General features: G+C 38.2%; 1 protein-coding gene across 1 annotated transcript in view; it reads right to left on the reverse strand.

Moving 5' to 3' along the window:
• Positions 1-1,602: 1,602 nt before the first annotated feature.
• The window catches only part of PPP1CB (protein phosphatase 1 catalytic subunit beta), a 49,406-nt gene continuing 31,534 nt past the window's right edge, over positions 1,603-19,474 (reverse strand). The window contains exons 6-9 of the mRNA XM_019021242.4: positions 18,645-18,716; positions 13,829-13,980; positions 8,647-8,781; positions 1,603-3,444 (exon numbers count right to left, since the gene is read on the reverse strand). Coding sequence (XP_018876787.2) covers positions 3,340-3,444; positions 8,647-8,781; positions 13,829-13,980; positions 18,645-18,716 — 464 coding nt within the window. The 3' untranslated portion in view covers positions 1,603-3,339. The remainder of the gene's footprint in view (positions 3,445-8,646; positions 8,782-13,828; positions 13,981-18,644; positions 18,717-19,474) is intronic.

Here is a 19,474-nt window from a genome sequence, read left to right on the forward strand (position 1 = left end):
AAACTCTAGGTGTATACTTATATGGAACTAGTTTATTTCCTATTTAACTACTGTTCATTGCGTAAAGTATGTTGTCCCAATTTTCAGCTGTTTTAAGGAATTATAAAACATTGAGATCTACTAGGAAGAGGGAAAGCCTACTTCTAAGTGATGCCACTAGTACAATCAGGCTTGGATTAAGTCTCTTCTCAGGGGCAGCTTTGATTTAGCCATGGACTCACAAGGAAAACAAGAGGTGGATTTGGTTAGGGAGCAACAGCAAATTCAGCCCGACCATATTCCTACTCTAAACACATTTTAAGCATAAAGATGTAAAAACAATTTTTTTTGGTTCAAAAGTTATGGTTGCCATGGAGACAAAAAGAATATACCTGAATTTATAAACTGAGATATATTTCAGCTCCTTGGCTTAAAATAATACATCTTTATATTCTTAAGAGACATATCTCAAGATGTTCCTTGCTTTGCCTTGAATAAAAATTTTTTTGAAAAGCGTATGTTTCTCGTGAACACACTCATACTTCAAATTTACCACCTATTTTAAGCTTTAAAATTCTTCTTGCCAGCATTTTTCAGCTAAAAAAAATCATTTCACGAATGTTTAGGTACTTTTTACAATGAAGGGATATGGCAGCATGGATACTGGGTAGCTGGCTAGGCTCTAAATACCTGATGACTCAACGCTTTGCACAAACCAGTCTTGCTGATTATTAAAATTTGTCCCTGGGCAAAATTAAAGCAACGCATGTTAAGGCTTCAAATGCAAAGGATTCACTGTAGTTGATTCTTTCAAGAATAGAAATCGACCATAACTTTGCTTTATAATCCATGTGATACACTACATTATAACAGATATCTACTGTGTTTCATGATTTCTGAATGTCATAACATTTGGATTAAATTGTATACAAAAAAATCACTAACCTGAAAAAAATCAGAGGAAAGAACAATATAAATTAGTGACACTGGAATTACAGAATCATTTTCTCCTAAGAAACAAAGTTTTATTTATTTCAAGTCGTGTTGCCAAGCAAATATTTGTAAAGAACACATTTTTATGACTGGAGGCTGTTTAAGTGGTTTTAAGAGTGCTTGAATAATTTTTAAACATGATAAATTTCCATCCTTTAAATTTAATGACCAATATTAATTAGCTTAAGTAGTGATTATTTTTTCACATTTAGTCTTTAAAAAAAAAAAAAAAAAAAGGATTCCTATTATCCAACATACTTAGTCTTGACCTGGATGAATTTACAAAAGCCAGACAATGGGATACAGATTAATGTGGTTTAATACTGAGATTAATCAACATTGCCCTTTTTCCCTGCCAAAGGCTTATTTTCTAGACCTGCTTCACTATGACTACTAAAAGAGTACAACTAAAATTTTATTAGAAATCGCTCAGCTTACACACTCCAATCAGGAAGTTATTTAAATCACCTCAGATAAAACCTTTGTGACCTAACCTAATACATCATATGCAGATCATGAATACTTTCAGAAAAGAATCATTTCAATATGTCAAGGACATAGTATCTATGTGAATAAAATGTGTGCTTAAATGTCTCACTGTAAGGAAAAAAAAATCAGTCAGGCTTCATATCAATTAGACAACTTTTACTAAATGAGAAAACTACATTTAAAATGTGCTTTAAAACAAAACGGAATTAGAAAAAAAGACATATGCATTTTAAAGAACTTTTGCACTGTGCTGAAAATGAAATATCTCTTGCAGTAAGTAATACAATGTGCCAATTCATAAAATGTAAGTTAACAGGTTTCTCAATTTAACATTTTCAAAGACGATATTAAGGTCAAAAATGTCACATCTATGGTAGCACATATAGAAGGGCATTATAGATATGATGTCCATCCCTATGAAGCTTACAAATTTGACAATGCTCAATAAAAGCTTTTAGAATCACATCCAATAATGTCACAAAGAATCACAAATCTGTGTCCTGTAAGTTCTCTCCTTCTAAAATCTTCATGTTAACTTTTCTACTCATTGCCATTTGTTAATACTAACCCTTAAAAAAAAGAAATAGGAAAAGAAAGGCTGCAATAAACTCTTGATCAGGTACAGAAATTATTGCTACTATAGTTCACTACAAAGCATGTCTATACAGTATCATATGACCTTTGATTATGAAAAAATCAGAATAAAAATCTTTAGTGACATAAGCCTTACAATCGTATACAACATTCACATGGCAATATTAGACAGGTAAGCACCCAATACCCATAGTTGACAAAATGTCCCACTGACCAGCATTCATTTAAATACATCCTTCGTATAGAGGGAGGAAAAAGAGATAGTGTCAGCTTTCCAAGGCTTGTCAAAAAAGGATTCTCATGTACTGTGGATCTAAAAACAAACAACAACAACAACTCAAAAAAAAAAAAAAAAGAAAGAAAGAAAAAAGAAAAAGAAAACCAATGCAGGTGAAGGTGTTACCAGGAAGTTAAGCATGCCAAAAGGTGTTCCGTGCGAATGAAAACCTAAAGCCAAGGTACCACATAATCACATTACCAACTAGTTGGGTAATACTATATGAGCCTTATCTTAAACGAAATGCTACTGCACAATAGAGCATCAGTAAGTTAAAAATTAGAGTGCACAAATCCAAATCAGTGTCAATTCCTGTATAAAGCAAAATATTCACTATCAGCTGTAAAGTTTGCCCAGTCAAACTGTATGATTAAAATCACTGGATTGGACAATGTGCGTTTTTTTTTTTTTAAAACAATCAATCTCTAAAATTCCTTTTTAATGTAATGAGGCGTAAGTTTTCTTAGTAAGATTAAACAGATATCTAAGTAGATAAACAAGGGAAAATAATAGTTGGTGAATGTCTGTAAAGCTCTTCCCATATTTCACTTTTAAAAATGTTTAGGGAAAAAAATTAGAAGTATTTGCCATTATTCTAGCGAAAACAAACAAAAACAAAACAACCTCAAAATAATTAAACAACCAAGCAACACTAAAACCACATTACACAGATGGATCATCATGCTTTCATCTGGTTTAACTATCACATCTAGTTTAACTGGGATGCTTTTCAACTTTAAAAATTGTGATACATGAAGATGTAACTTTAATGGATAATTTTGAATTTGGATTTAACTTTGTTGACTATAACAGAGTATACTTATTACAATACAGTGTAGCACATCTTTCTATTAGAAAAAAATTTAAGATCCTTTACCCGTCTCCTTAAGTTAAAGGTGTGACATCATAAAGGGTGTCAAATGGCTGGATGGTTTTACAGTGCACACTTATATATTATGAAGTATGTCCTTAACAAATCTGATGGTTTCTTTACAGAATTCCTTTCTTCACCTTTTCTTCGGCGGATTAGCTGTTCGAGGTGGAGTGACAGGACGTCCAGAATTCAGTCCACCATACTGGTACTTAGCTTTCTTTTCAGATGGTTTCAATATCTTAAAGTAAATTATTAACAAATAATGTTATTTTTTCATGTACAGTAAGTTAAGAAAATTGTTACAATTGTGATTTTCAATAAATGGCATAAACTGCAAAAATGCAATAAAAATGTAGAATAGCAAAGTTCCATAAACATTTCTTAAAGTGTGCAAATGTCTGAACTTTGTCATTCCACTCATATTTTAATAACAAAAGTACACTAACTCTATCAACTATCCAATCCTTAGATTTAAGTAAAAAACTTTTTGAACTTAGTGTATCTCTGTTGTGAGGAAAAGAACACTGGTTTAAGAGTCAGAAGATCTATGTTGTCATCATAATTCTGATACAGTAACTTAGGAGGGTAACTAACCTACAAGTCACAAACCCTTCAGACCTTATTTATTTATGTATAAATAGATATTTTTACTTAAAAAACAGCTTTATTGATATTTTAGAACATTTGTCACCCCAAAAAGAAAGCTTGTTCCCATCAGCAGTCACTCCCCATTCCTGCTCTCCACATCCTCTAACTCTAACCAACTACTAATCTACTATGTGTCTCTATAGAATTGCCTATTCTGAACATTTCATATAACTGGCATCATATAATATGTGGTCTTTTGTGACTGGCTTCTTTCACTCAGGTTTTCAAAACCAGTTTTGAAGTATCAGTCCTTCATTCATTTTTATTGCTGAGTTGTACATTGTACAGTCCATTGTATGGATGTACCACAGTTTATTTATCTATTCAGTAGCTGATGGACATCTGAATTGTGTGACTTTTTCGGCTGTAAGGAATAATGCACATTTATGTAACAGTTTTTGTGTGAACATGTTTTCATATATCTTGGGTATATACCTAGAGGTAAAACTGCTGCATCATATGAGAACTCTATTCCCACCACTAACGTATGAAGATTCTAATGCCTCCAAATCCTTGCCAAAACTTGATACAGTCTGGCTTTTTTACTACACTCATTCTGGTGGATGTAAATAGAGCTTTAACCTACATTATACATAAAAAAGTCATGATTTTCCAAAACTAAAACAGTATAGAAATATGTACAAAGTTATTTTTTAAAAACTATTTAGAACATAATAGTGCCTTAGTGAAGAGAATATATTAATCCAGCACCACTATGACAACTGCTGGAAGGATAAGGTATGGTTACTATATTTAATTTGTAAATGAGCAATCAACCATTTACCATTCAATTGTACTAATTGATGGAAACAGTATATTATGATAAAGAGAAAGAGGAATGGGAAAGCCCCAATGCATTTTAAGAGAAATACAGTGTGTGTACATCAAAGACATAGAATAGCCTTTGCAAAAGCAAAGTACTGAAGCTGTTTTACTCAGTGAACAAGAATGATTTGTAGGAGCACACTAAAGCTAAAACTGGCCTCTTTTAAAAATGTAAATGCTGAAACCAAAAGTTGGTTCTTCAAAAGAATACACAAGATAGACTGCTAGCTAGATTAAGAAAAGATCCAAATAAGCACAATCTGAAATGAGAAAGGTGACATTACAACCAACCCCACAGACATACAAAATATCTAGAGATTATAAACACTTGTGCACACAAACTAGGAAACCTAGAATAAATGAATAAATTCACAGAAACACACACGCGCTCCCAAGAAATGAATTCATAGAAACACACATGACCTCCTAAGAAATGAATAAATTCACAGAAACACACACAAACTCCCAAGACTGAACCAGGAGGAAATTAAAATCCTGAACAGAACAATAACAAGTTCCAAAACTGAATCAGTAATAAAAAAACCTATAAACCAAAAAAAGCCCTGGCCCAGAAAGATTCACAGCTGAATTATATCAGATGTACAAAGAGCTAGTACCAATCCTACTGAAACTATTCCAAACAATCCAGGAAGAGGACCTCCTCCCTAACTCAGTCTACGAAGTGAGCATCATTGTAATACCAAAACCTAGCAGAGGCACAAGGAAAAAAGAAAACCTCAGGCCAATATCCCTGATGAACACAGATGCAAAATCGTCAACAAAATACTAAAACCGAATCCAGCAACACATCAAAAAGTCAACTCACCACAATCAAGAAGGGTTTATTCCTGGGGTGCAAGGTTTCAACATATGCAAATCAATAAATGTGATTCACCTCATAAAATTAAAAACAAACACCATATGATCATCTCAATAGATGCAGAAAGGCTTTCAATACAATTCAACATCCTTTCATGTTAAAAACCCTCAACAAATTAGGCACTGAAAAATTAGGAACATACCTCAAAATAGTAAGAGCCATCTGACAAACCCACAGCCAACATTGTACTGAAAAGGGAAATGCTGGAAGCATTCCCCTTGAGAACTGGAACAAGAGACTAGGATGACCATTCTCACCACCCCTATTCAACAGAGTACTGAAAGTCCCTGCCAGAGTAATCAGGCAAGATAAAGAAATAAAAGGCATCCAAATAAGAAGAGAGGAAGATAAACAATCTTTACTGACGATAATGATTCTATACATAGAAAACCCCACAGACTCCGCCAAAACGTGCCTGGAACTGATGAACAACTTTGTTAATCAGTTTCAGGATACAAAATCAATGTATAAAAACCAGTAGCATTTCTATACATCAAAAACATCCAAGCTGAGAACCAAATCAAGAACTGCATTTACAATAGCCACAAAAAGAATATCAAGGAATACAGCTAACCAAGGAGGTGAAAGATCTCTACAACTGCAAAGCACTGCTGAAAGAAATCAGAGGTGATGCAAACAAATGGAAAAACATTCCATGCTCATGGATAGAAGAATCAATATTGTTAAAATCTCCATACTGCCCAAAGTAGTTTACAGATTCAATGCTCTTCTTATCAAACTACCAATGTCATTTTTCACAGCATTAGAAAAAAACTTTTCTAAAATTCATATGAAATTGAAAAAGAGCCCGAATAGCCAAAGCAGCCTAAGCAAAAAGAACAAAGCCAGAAGCATCACACTACCCAACTTCAAGGTACATTATAAGGCTACAGTAACCAAAACAGCATGGTACTGGTACCAAAACAGACATATAAACCAATGGAACAGGATGGAGGAGCCAGAAATAAAGCTGTACTCCTGCAACCATCTGATCTTGAACAAAGTCAACAATAACAAGCAATGGAGAAGAGACTGCCTATTTGATAAATGGTGCTAGGATAATTGGCTAGCCATATGCAGAAGACTGAAACTGGACCCCTTTCACCATATACAAAAATTAACTCAAGATGGATTAAAGATTTAAATATAAGACCTCACACTATAAAAACCCTAGAAGAAAACCTAGGAAATACCATTCTGGACACTGTCCTTGGGAAATAATTTATGACCAAGTCCCCAAAAGCAACTGCAACCAAAACAATGATTGACAAGTGGGACCAAAATAAACTAAAGAGCGTCTGCACAGCAAAATAAACTATCAACAGAATAAACAGACAACCTATAGAATGAGAGAAAATTCAAACTATGCATCCAACAAAGGTCTAATATCCAGACTCTATAAGGCACTTAATTCAACAAGCAAAAAACAACCCCATTAAAAATGGGCAAAGGACATGAACAGACACTTCTCAAAAAACAAACGTGCAGCCAACAAATGTATGAAAAACTGCTCATCATCACTAACTATTAATGTAAATCAAACCACAAGATACTGTCTCACACCAGTCAGAATGGCCATTAATAAAAAGTTAAAAGATAATAGATGTCAGCAAGGTTGTGGAGAAAAAGGAATGTTCAAACATTGCTGGTGGGAGTGTAAATTAGTCCAGCCACTGTGGAAAGCAGTGTGTAGATTTCTCAAAGAACTTAAAACAACCACCATTCGACCCAGCAATCCCACTACTTTGGGTATGTACAAAAAAAGACAAGCACTTGTATGTTAATCACAGCACTATTCACAATAGCAAAGACATGTAATCAACCTAGATGTCCATCAACAGTGAACTGGATAAAGAAAATGTGGTACATATACACCATGGAATACTATGCGACCATAAAATTAAGGAAGGAAATCAGGTCCTTTGCAGCAACATGGATGCAGCTGGAGGCCTTTATCCTAAGCCAATTAATGCAGGAAGAGAAAATCAAATACCACATATTCTCACTCATAAGCAGGAGCTAAACACTGGGTAAACATGGACATAAAGATGGCAACAATAGACACTGGGGACTACTAGAGTGGAAAGGGTGAGGGGGAATGTGAAATGAAAAACTCTATGCTCACTACCTGGGAGATAAGATCATTCATACACCAAACCTCAGCAATATGTAATTTACACATGGAACAAACCTGCACATGTACCCCCTGAACCTAGTACGTACATAAATTAATAAAAATATTATAATAAAAGTGAGCAAACAACCCCCCGTACGTGGTATACAATGTGCTTCCTCAAAAGAAAAAAATAAATAAATAAATGTTCCTATGACATAAATGGGTAGTTTAATATTATTTTGAAGGTTTTTTTTCCTTAGGAAACTATTTTTTTTTGGGGGGGCCAAGTCTCGCTCTGTTGCCCAGGCTAGAGTGCAGTGGTGCAATCTCGGCTCACTGCAACCTCTGCCTCCCGGGTTCACGACATTCTCCTGCCTCAGCCTCCCAAGTAGCTGGGACTATAGGTGCATGCTACCACGCCCGGCTAATTTTTTTGTATTTTTAGTAGAGATGGGGTTTCACAGTGTTAGCCAGGATGGTCTTGATCACCTGACCTCATGATCCGCCCACCTCAGCCTCCCAAAGTGCTGGGATTACAGGAGTGAGCCACCGTGCCCAGCCAGGGAACTATTTTACTTTATTTTCATCTGAGTTTGTAATTCTTTTCCCAGTGTCTGTTCCACCCATTTACTTTGCAAAGAAAACAAAAGCCTAAACTATTCATTACATTCACATTCTTTTAGTAAGCCACTATTCAAAACGTCATAGAGGAATTTTAACAATTTAAACATCTGAATCAAGAATGACTGACGTAACTTAGGTTCCCTAAAATGGCCATATTTGATATATACCACAAATGCTGGAAACTTTGTGACTGAAAATAGAAATATCTAATGAGTTTGAGTGGTAATCACTTCTGAATTAAACAGACTTTCAACACTTGCTCAAGGAAACTTCACAAATCTAAAACGAATTCTGATAATAGTTTTTATTAGATTTCTAGCTCTTATATATTTATGTTTACATCATACCTGAAATGAACACATCAAAGTTTCATCCACACTCATCATTCCACCAGCATTATCAAACTCGCCACAGTAATTTGGGGCTGAAAATAAGGTTACCAGCTGTCGTTTAGCAAAAAATTCATATCCATCTTCCACCACCTGTCAAAGGAAATGTCAGAAGAAAAAACATTTATTGGTGGGTAATTCTGAACCATCTATACTAATTAAGGTTAAGGTGGCAAAGACTGTGCCCCACCTCACCCCCAAACCACCCTGTTTTGTTTTGGAAGTTGTGATTTTTATTCTTAAACTTTGCTTAGAACATTAAAACTGGTGTGCCTTTTCTATAATGGAAACAATTTAGCTTAATTAGAATAATAAATTCATCACTCCTGAAAGCTTAAAAATCATGCCATTTGCAAGGCTCCCCATGAAACAAAATATACTAATAGGCATCATGACTACAGGGGGCTGGGACACTAAGTACTTTTTTTAAGTTTTAAATTTAATTTTATTTTAATTAATCTACTGTTTTTCAGAGGGACATTAATTATTACTTTGATGAGGGCATTATAATCCAACTACAGAATCCTTAATTAAATGAGCAACAACCAGACAATGAACGACTTTGCGAAGAGCTTACTTCTTGCTTTGCTTTTAAAATATGTATTATTATTATATGGCTACACACTGAAAACATTACTGGCTACGCACTGAAAACATTACTAAGTTGAGTTTAATTTACATGGATCATGCTCCTTAAATTAACTGCCAACAGACTGTATTTTTATTTTTATTTTTTATTTTTTGAGATGGAATCTTGCTCTGTCAACCCAGGCTGGAGTGCAGTGGCATGATCTCGGCTCACTACAACCTCTGCCTCCCAGATCAAGCCATTCTCCTGCATCAGCCTCCCAAATAGCGGGATTACACGCACCCACCACCAAGCCCGATGAATTTTTGTGTTTTTAGTAGAGATGAGGTTTTGTCATGTTGGCCAGGCTGGTCTCAAACTCCTGACCTCAGGTCATCTGCCCACCTCGGCCTCCCAAAGTGCTGGGATTACAGGTGTGAGCCACCGTGCCTGGCCTTGATGAGTTAACATTTCTAGAACCAGTTGTCAATTTCTGAGTAATTTAAACAATTTTTCTCTCAGTCTACAAATTTGAGGTACACAATAATATGTAAATATTTTATATTTATTTACGGTGGGCAAGATTACTTTTAAATTTATTTTAGGTATCTTTTAATTAGCAAAATTATCCTACACCACTTGCTAATATAAAAAAGCAATTACAAAGGCATTTACTTATTAAAATAACTCCTGCCTCCGTACTAGGAACATGCTTCTGCTGAAATTACCTTATGGTACAATTTAGATGAACCTTTTCTCCTAAGACCACAGCCACCTTATCTAATCCCTGTGACCCCTGCTTCACATAGCAAATGGCACTCATGTTTTTAGTTGTTTCTCTGTGTATGTGCTTGTGTGGAGACACGGTCTCGCTCTGCTGCCTAGGCTGGAGTGTAGTGGTGCAATCTTGGCTTACTGCAGTCACAACTTTCTGGGGCTCAAGAGATCTTCCCACCTCAGCCTCCTGAGTAGCTGAGACCACAGGTGTGTGCCACCATGCCTGGCTAATTTTTCTGTATTTCTTTTCTTTTTTTTTTTCTGAGATGGAGTTTTGCTCTTGTTGCCCAGGCTGGAGTGCAACGGCGCGATCTCGGCTCACGGCAACCTCTGCCTCCCAGGTTCAAGCGATTCTCCTGCCTCAGCCTCCCAAGTAGCTGGGATTACAGGCATGTGCCACCGTGCCCGGCTAATTTTATATTTTTAGTAGAGACGGGGTTTCTCCATGTTTTTCAGGCTGGCCTCGAACTCCTGACCTCAGGTGATCCACTCGCCTCAGCTTCCCAAAATGCTGGGACTTCAGGCGTGAGCCACGGTGCCCAGCCAATTTTTTGTATTTTTTTTGTAGAGACAGGGTTTCGTGTTTCACTGTGTTGCCCAGGCTGTTCATGGACTCCATGTTTTTAGTTCTTGGTTTTTTAGTTTGCTTACTTGTTCATTCTTTCAAATTTTCTTTTTTAAAGGGAATATTTCTAGAATTTTAGAGACAATTATTTGAAAATAAGCACAATAGAAGGATTTTGGCAGTTTCTGGAAAACAAAAGACCATGCAAACTAGTGTAGTTCAGAAACCTGATTTTTAAAAATCATCATTTATTTTTGAAAAGACCAGTGAATGAAGATCTATGGCTGAAAAAAACTGATTATCAGGGGTCATTTTAGTTAGGAAACTTAGCAATTCTGCCTTGTTATCTAATAGAAGGCATATTTATCAAAATCATAAACACAGTTTTACTAATTTAAAAAACTATTTGTCAGGCCGGGCGCGGTGGCTCGTGCCTATAATCCCAGCACTTTGGGAGGCCGAGGCGGGCGGATCACGAGGTCAGGAGTTCGAGACCAGCCAGGCCAACATAGTGAAACCCCATCTCTACTAAAAATACAAAAACTAGCCAGGCTAGTGGCATACACCTGTAGTCCCAGCTACTCGGGAGGCTAAGGCAGGAGAATCACTTGAACCCGGGAGGTGGAGGTTGCAGCGAGCCGAGGTGGCGCCACTGCACACCAGCCCGGGCAACAGTGTGAGACTCTGTCTCACAAAAAACAAAAAACAAAAAACAAAAAAAACAAAACTACTTTGCCAAAATCAAAGGATGTGGGAACATGACCTCATTTCAATGGAACCACCAAGAAATCCTGCTAAATAAAAGTGGCATGTAATATACAATAAGCAAAGAATAAAAAGCCAGTCATTTTTATCACTTAGGATCAAAGAAAGAGGCAGCAGTAGTAAGTGTCATGGGGAGTAAAGCTCCAGAAAGAAAGGGAAGTACTGTGGGACAGCATATACTTAATTAAATACGCTTTTATTAATTTATTCAACACTGTGTGTGCATGATACACTATGCTACAATGTCAGCAACTATATAAAGCAACAGGGATTCAAAAACAAGTCGTAATCCCTTCCTTAGAGTACACAGTCTAGTGGTGGTGGACATAAAAGACAACCAAAAACCCTAAACTGTATAAATGTTTTTATAATGAAAAATTTCAAATATACACAAAAGTAGATAAAGACGACTTGAATTAACTCCCATTAACTCATCAGCCTAATTCAATACTTTTCATGATTTTGCTATATTTGTTTATCTTCTCCCTCTCCTTTTCTCTTTGCTGATATTATTTTAAAGCAAATCCCAGGCATGTCATTTTACCTCTACACACTCAAGTATGCATTCCTGGAAAAACACAGACATTCTTCTTACATAACAATTAATGATTATGAAACAGCTAAAACAATTGATACCGGCCAGGAGCAGTGGCTCACACCTGTAATCCCAGCACTTTGGGAGGCTGAGGTGGGCAGATCACCTGGGGTCAGGAGTTTGAGATCAGCCTGGCCAGTACAGTGAAACCCCGTCTCTACTAAAAATACAAAAATTAGCCAGGCGTGGTGGCAGGCGCCTGTAGTCCCAGCTACTCGGGAGGCTGAGGCAGGAGAATCACTTGAACCTGGGAGGCGAAAGTTGCAGTGAGCCGAGATCATGCCACTGCACTCCAGCCTAGGTGACAGAGTGAGACTCGGCCTCAAACAAAAACAAAAAATTAAAAGATTAAATAATTCATACCTATTACCAAGTCTACAATCAAATGTTCTCTTTTTTTGAGACTGAGTTTCACACCCATTGCACAGGCTGGAGTGAAATGGTACGATCTACACTCACTGCAACCTCTGCCTCCTGAGCTCAAGCGACTCTCCTGCCACAGCCTCCCAAGTAAGCTGGCACTACAGGTGCACGCCACCACACCTGGCTGTTTTGTATCTTCTGTGGAGACGGAGTTTTGTCATGTTGCCCAGCCTGGTCTCCAACTCCTGGGGCTCAAAGGATCTGCCTGCCTCAGCCTCCCAAAGTGCTGGAATTACAGACATGAGCCACTGCACTGAGCTACAATCAAATTCTTCAACGGTCTCAAAAATACTTTTTTAAAGCGTGGTTTGCTCTTATCAAAATCGCCATTATGCACAAAGATTATATAAAAATGAGGCTGGGCACAGTGGTTCACGCTCAGGCCTGTCATCTCAGCACTTTGGGAGGCTGAGGCACAGATCACTTGAGCTCAGGAGTTCAAGGGCAGCCTGGCCAACATGGTGAAACCCTGTCTCTACTAAAAATACAAAAATGAGCCAGGCATGGTGGTGCGTGCCTGTAATCCCAGCTGCTCCGGAGGCTGAGGCAGGAGAATCGCTTGAGCCTGGGAGGCGGAGGTTACAGTGAGCAGAGATTGTGCCACTGCACTCCAGCCTGGGTGACAGAGTGAGACTCCATCTCAAAAAAAAAAAAAAAAAAAAATCTAAATCACATCTACAAAGCTTCAAAGAAGCACTGAAAATTTTGTTAGGTTTGCTGTATACTACAAAAATACATTCTTTTTTTTGAGACTGGGTCTGGCTCTTTCACAAGGGCTGGAGAGCAGTGACATAAACATGGCTCACTGCAGCCTTGATCTCCTAGGCTCAAGCGATCCTCCCACCTCAGCCTCCCACGTAGCTGGGACCACAGGTACGCACCACCACACCCAGCTAAATTTTTGATTTTTTTTGTAGAGATGGAATCTCATTTTGTTGCCCAGGCTGGTCTCAAACTCCTGTGCTTACGCAATCCACCCACCTCAGCTTGCCAAAGTGCTGGGATTATAGATGTGAGCCACCACGCCCAGCCCCAAAATATTTCTAAACATTTCCTCTTTTAGGGTGATAAAAGGTTAACAAATCACTAGATTGTTAAGCGTGAGATCCAGGAACTGGCTCTGCCACCTCTCCTACTGCTTTCCTTGTACAACTCATTTAGCTTTCTTGGATATGTTTCCTCAAAACAAAATGAGAGGGCTTATGTGAAGTTAACAAATAATAAATGTTTAAGAGTCCAGGTGTGGTGGCACACGGCTATCATCCCAGCTACCTGGGAGGCTGAGGCACAAGAACTGCTTGAACCCGGGAGGCACAGGTTGCAGTGAGCAGAGATTGCGCCATTGCACTCCAGCCTGGGTGACAGAACAAGACTCTGTCTGCCCCTCCGTCTGCCCCCAAAAAAAAGAAAGAAAAAAGAAAAAGCTTAAGAGTTTTATATTTCATACCTGATGAGCTCGACAAATCAAATCTAAATCATGACGATTCAGAAATTTACTGACTACATCAGCTCCAAAAGTAAAGGAAACACCACGATCATTTTCTCCCCAGCCTTGCACATCCTTATCTGGATCAGACCACAGCAAATCACAGAGCAAACCTTTAAAGGACAGAAATACAGCAATTAAGAACAAAATTTACAGATTTATAGAATATAGCACATCTACATCAAATTTCAGTTCCTTTCTTGCCCTCTTACCTTCTACTAAACAATGACCATCACTTGCCTAAGTATTCCAGCCTATGTAACTTATACTTTTGTTAAAGCAACCATACAAACCATACAAATATAATCTTCCATGGCCTCTTAAGGTAGTACTTTCCAACCCTTTCCACATATAGGAAATATGTGTATGGCACCTACAGCACAACAATACATGGAAAAGGCTGTTCATCTTTTGGGTAGTTTCTCCATATGAATAACCAAACAACCCAGTGGTATTTCCTCAACAGTTCATCCTTTCCTTACGGTTCCACTGTTTCTGAGCACCACAGTCTATTCTGTTAGTCTATTTTACTTATCCCTGAGCCAATAACAGACTAGAGCTTTTTAATAAGTCTTTATATTTGGTAGGGCTAGTATCCTCAGGATTGTCTTGGTTACTTTTTGATCTTTTATTCTTCCACAAAAACATTAAAAACAATTGCCTAATTCCATAAAAAACTCAATTGTGATTTCACTGGAATTGTATTTGATCTACAGATCACTTGAGCAAAAAAAAAAACATTTTCTACTGAGACCCTGAGGATTTTTTTTTAAATGTGGAAGAACAAAATCAGATCAGATCCTTGACTGTGGTAATGTTTGGAGCCCTGGAAAAGAGGTCAGGGTTAAAAATATTTACCTGAGTATTGTAATCATATTAATGGTAGTGGAAATCTTAAGAGGGACTCAGACCACCTTGGGAATACAAAGTGAGAAGACCAGCAAATGAATTCTGAGGAATTCAAACATTTAATAGGCAGGTAGATGAGGGAGAATGAGCATTAGGTATTGAGAAGCAATGATCAAGACAAAGGGCTTAGTATAGTAAACATATCCTGAAAGGGGAAACAATCGTCCTAAAGTAGGAAATGTGCCACGAACAAGGGCAGTAGGACGAAGACCAAAAATGTGCCACTTACAATTAAATCATCAGAACTCAATGCAAGTTTCTTGGTGATTGAGGGTAACAGAGTGGGTAAAAGTCCAACTGTAGTGATATTAAAAGAAGGGTGGATGTTGAGATGGTGATAGTGATTTTCTAAGAATTGTAGTGGCTAAGAGAAGATATATATATATTTTTTTGAGATGGAGTCTCGCTCTGTTGCCCAGGCTGGGATGCAGTGGTGCAATCTCTGCTCACTGCAAACTCTGCCTCCCGGGTTCACGTCATTCTCCTGCCTCAGCCTCCCGAGTAGCTGGGACTACAGGCGCCCGCTACCACGCCCGGCTAATTTTTTGTATTTTTAGTAGAGACGGGGTTTCACTGTGTTAGCCAGGATGGTCTCGATCTCCTAACCTCGTGATCCGCCTGCTTCGGCCTCCCAGAGTGCTGGGATTACAGGTGTGAGCCACCGCGCCCAGCCAAGAAGATATTTTTTAAAGAGTTAAGTCAGTTTTAAGAATTTTAAATAATCCATAAACATCATAGTATGGTTTAGGAGGAAAGGGCATCTTCATTTTCAGTTACAGTACATCATATCTTGATAGAGGCATTATAAAACCATTTGTAGAATTAGTGGCAATGTATTCAATTTCTATCATTGATATATCCCAAGCTCCCTGTATGATGTTTTAAGAAATTCACTAGCACACAAAATCCACTGGAATAGTCAGTCTCAATTCTTAAGCCCTTTCTGGTTGAAGCTGACTCTTCGAAAATATACACCCACCTAGTGCTTAATAATGCTTTCATACTTTCCAGTAGAAAGCTAAAGTATTAAGAATCTATAATTTCTTTTTTTTTTTTTGAGACGGAGTCTCGCTCTGTTACCCAGGCTGGAGTGCAGTGGCACGATCTTGGCTCACCGCAAGCTCCACCTCCCGGGTTCACGCCATTCTCCTGCCTCAGCCTCCTGAGTAGCTGGGACTACAGGCGCCTGCCACGACACCCAGCTAATTTTTTGAATTTTTAGTAGAGATGGGGTTTCACCGTGTTAGCCAGGATGGTCTCGATCTCAAGAATCTATAATTTCAGTGAGACAATAAAACTGTATAAAATTAGAATACAGTTTCAGGTTTAGGAAACATGACACTCTGGATGCATTAAAAAAATCAAATAATGGTAGCAACAACAATCTGGAATTCTTTAACCTTAACACGGTCTAGATAAGAATTTCAGGCCAGGTACGGTGGCTCACGCCTGTAATCCCAGCACTTTGGGAGGCTGAGGTGGGCGGATCACCAGAGGTCAGGAGTTCAAGACCAGCCTGGCCAACATGGTGAAACCCCGTCTCTATTAAACATACAAAAATTAGCTGGGCACAGTGGCAGGAACCTGTTATTCCAGCTACTTGGGAGGCTGAAGCAAGAGAACTGCTTGAACCTGGGAGGCGGAGGTTGCAGTGAGCCGAGATCAGGCCATTGCACTCCAGCCTGGGTGACAAGAGTGAAATTCTGTCTCAAAAAGAATTTCAGAGTCAAGATTTATTGTTTAATGAGCTAGCATCACAATCAACTAGGCTGCTTCAAATAATGTATTAACTTATAAATTAAATTTCTGAATGTTGCAGACACTATCAAAGATCAAAATAAGTGTTTTCAGCATCTCAAAAACTTCTCATTAAAATACGCTAAAATAAATAAAACATGCTAAAAACAGAAGCCTAGCATATCACACTTGAAATTTACATCTGAACTATAAACAGATATTCTGAAGAATGACTAGTAATACATATTTATATTATACCTTATTTTAAAAATAGCACTTTGGGTGTTTTTTGAAAGAGAGGGTCTCACTGTGTCACCCAGGCTAGAATGCAGAGCACAATCACAGGTCACTGCAGCCTCAACTTCCCAGGCTGAAGTGATCCTCCTGCCTCAGCCTCTTGAGTAGCCGGGGTGCTGCGACACGTGGCTAATTAAAAAAAAAATTTTTTTTTTTCTCTGTAGAGATGGGTGTTATGTTGCCCAGGCTGGTCTCGACTCCTCACCTCAAGTGATCTTCCTGCCTTGGCCTCCCAAAGTGCTGGAATTACAAGCGTGAACTAGTGCACCAGGCCTAAAAACAGCATTTAAATAAAATACTATTTAAATACCAGTTTGTTAGGTTTAGTCAAATGTATTCTATAATTACAATCAAAAACTGTGATAAAATGCATACTTTAAAAAATAATCAACACAACAAGTCGTGTTATGTAAAAAAGCTCATAACGCAGGCCAGGTGTGGTGGCTCACGCCTGTAATCCCAGCACTTTGGGAGGCCAAGGTGGGTGGATCACGAGATCAAGAGATCGAGACCATCCTGGCCAACATGGTGAAACCCCATCTCTACTAAAAATACAAAAAATTGGCCGGGTGTGGTGGCGGGCGCCTGTAGTCCCAGCTACTCGGGAGGCTGAGGCAGAAGAATCACTTGAATCCGGGACGCAGAGCTTGCAGTGAGCCGAGATTGCACCACTGCCCCCCACCCTGGTGACAGGGCAAGACTCTGTCTCAGAAAAAAAAAAAAAAAAAAACCAAAAAAAAAAAAAAAACCTCCTAACACAATTTTTTACAACATACAGTATATTACATGGCTACTGACATCAGAGGATCTATACCATTTATAATGGTTGATGTGTAGTTCTGAGCAGCATTTTTTGTGGTGATTGTTGTTTCTTTTCTTTTCTTTCTTTTTTTTTTTTTTTTGAGACAGTTTCACTCTGTCACCCAGGCTGGAGTGCAGTGGTGTGATCTCGGCTCACTGCAACCTCTGTCTCCCAGGTTCAAGCAATTCTCGTGCCTCAGCCTCTTGAGTAGCTAGGATTACAGGAACGCACCACCATGCCCAGCTAATTTTTGTTATTTTTAGTAGAGATGGGGTTTCATCACGTTGGCCAGGCTGGTCTGGAACTCCCGACCTCAAGTGATCCTGCCCACCTCAGCCTCCCAAAGCGCTGGGACTACAGGCGTGAGTGCCACTGCTCCCAGCCTTCCCAGAGATTTCCAATGTAATTTTCACAAAACTGACCACAGGTCTCTAGAGCCTTAAGAGCTCTAAAAATTTAAGCCAGGTATGGCACATGCCTGGAGTCCTAGCTACTCAGAAGAGGCAGAAGGATTGCTTGAGCCTAGGAATTCGAGGCCAGCCTGGGCAACAGATTGAAATCCCTCCCACACCCCCTTGAAAAAAAGCTCTAAAAATTTGAAATAGAGGACATAGAAAATAACAAAAAACTACTAGACATTTGAAAAGAAGGTAGTTGTATCCTTGCCTAAGAAGCAAAGAATAGATTAATTAAAAAACTTTTGTCTAATTTAACAAATTTTTGAAGAACATAACCAATGCTAGTATGAATGAGGGAATTTAGAAAAATAGGTATAAGGACTCAACAGCAAAATCTTTTTTGTGATCAAATAACTACATTATGACTATAAATAAAAAGGTTCCACATTTTGAGGATCAGTGCAAAGTGAAAAATTGTGTATTACTGCAAATAAAGTAATCTGTAGCTGGCTTATTGACTATGAAAAAAGCTCTTTTATTTATTACATAAGCCAATCCTACTTCCACTAAATGTAATCAGGTTCAAATATGAAAACACTTTACACAAAACAATTAAACTTCTCTCTACACTTACCTGTATCAGGGACATCAGTAGGTCTCATAATTCTCCGAATCTGCTCCATAGATTGCAGGTCTGGTGACAATCCTATAAATAAAAAGATGAGACATAGTACTAACAGCTAAAAATTTTAATATTTTAACAGTCACTGAATAAAAAGCATTTAATCAAAATAGATTCACTATGTGAAATTAAAGATACTGAAAAGTGTTCCTTTTAACGTCTTTTTTTTTTTTTCGAGACAGAATCTTACTCTGTCACCCAGGCTAGAGTGCAGTAGCGTGATCTCAGCTCACTGCAACCTCCACCTCCCGGGTTCAAGCGATTCTCCTGCCTCAGTCTCCCGAGTAGCTGGGACTACAGATGCGCGCCACCACATCCAGCTAATTTTTTGTATTTTTTAGTAGAGACGGGGTTTCACCATGTTCATGTTGGCCAGGCTGGTCTCGATCTCTTGACCTCATGATCCAACCACCTTGGCCTCCCAAAGTGCTGAGATTACAGGCGTGGGCCACCGCGCCCTGCCCCTTTTAATGTCTTAAAGGGCAACACAGAGTTATTAGGAATTCCACTTTGATATAATAGAGCATTATAATTGTTTTTTTCCATTTTTCCCTACCAGGGAAATGAAATTCCTTTATATTTCAAAAGACTTCCCAAGGAAAAAAAAAACTACCATTCTTTTTTCCAATCATTCCCTGGCCTTCATAGAAACATAATCAACTGCAACCCTTCCTACCACTTTTGCCAGTTCTTACCACTAATCTTAAACATTTTAACTTCTAAGTGAAAGTGCCTCACTTGGTTCCCTAAGACCTTCTTTTCACATCCCACTCCAACATGTT

The sequence above is a fragment of the Gorilla gorilla genome, chromosome 12 (assembly GCF_029281585.2).
Source record: "Gorilla gorilla gorilla isolate KB3781 chromosome 12, NHGRI_mGorGor1-v2.1_pri, whole genome shotgun sequence".
NCBI lineage: Eukaryota > Metazoa > Chordata > Mammalia > Primates > Hominidae > Gorilla > Gorilla gorilla.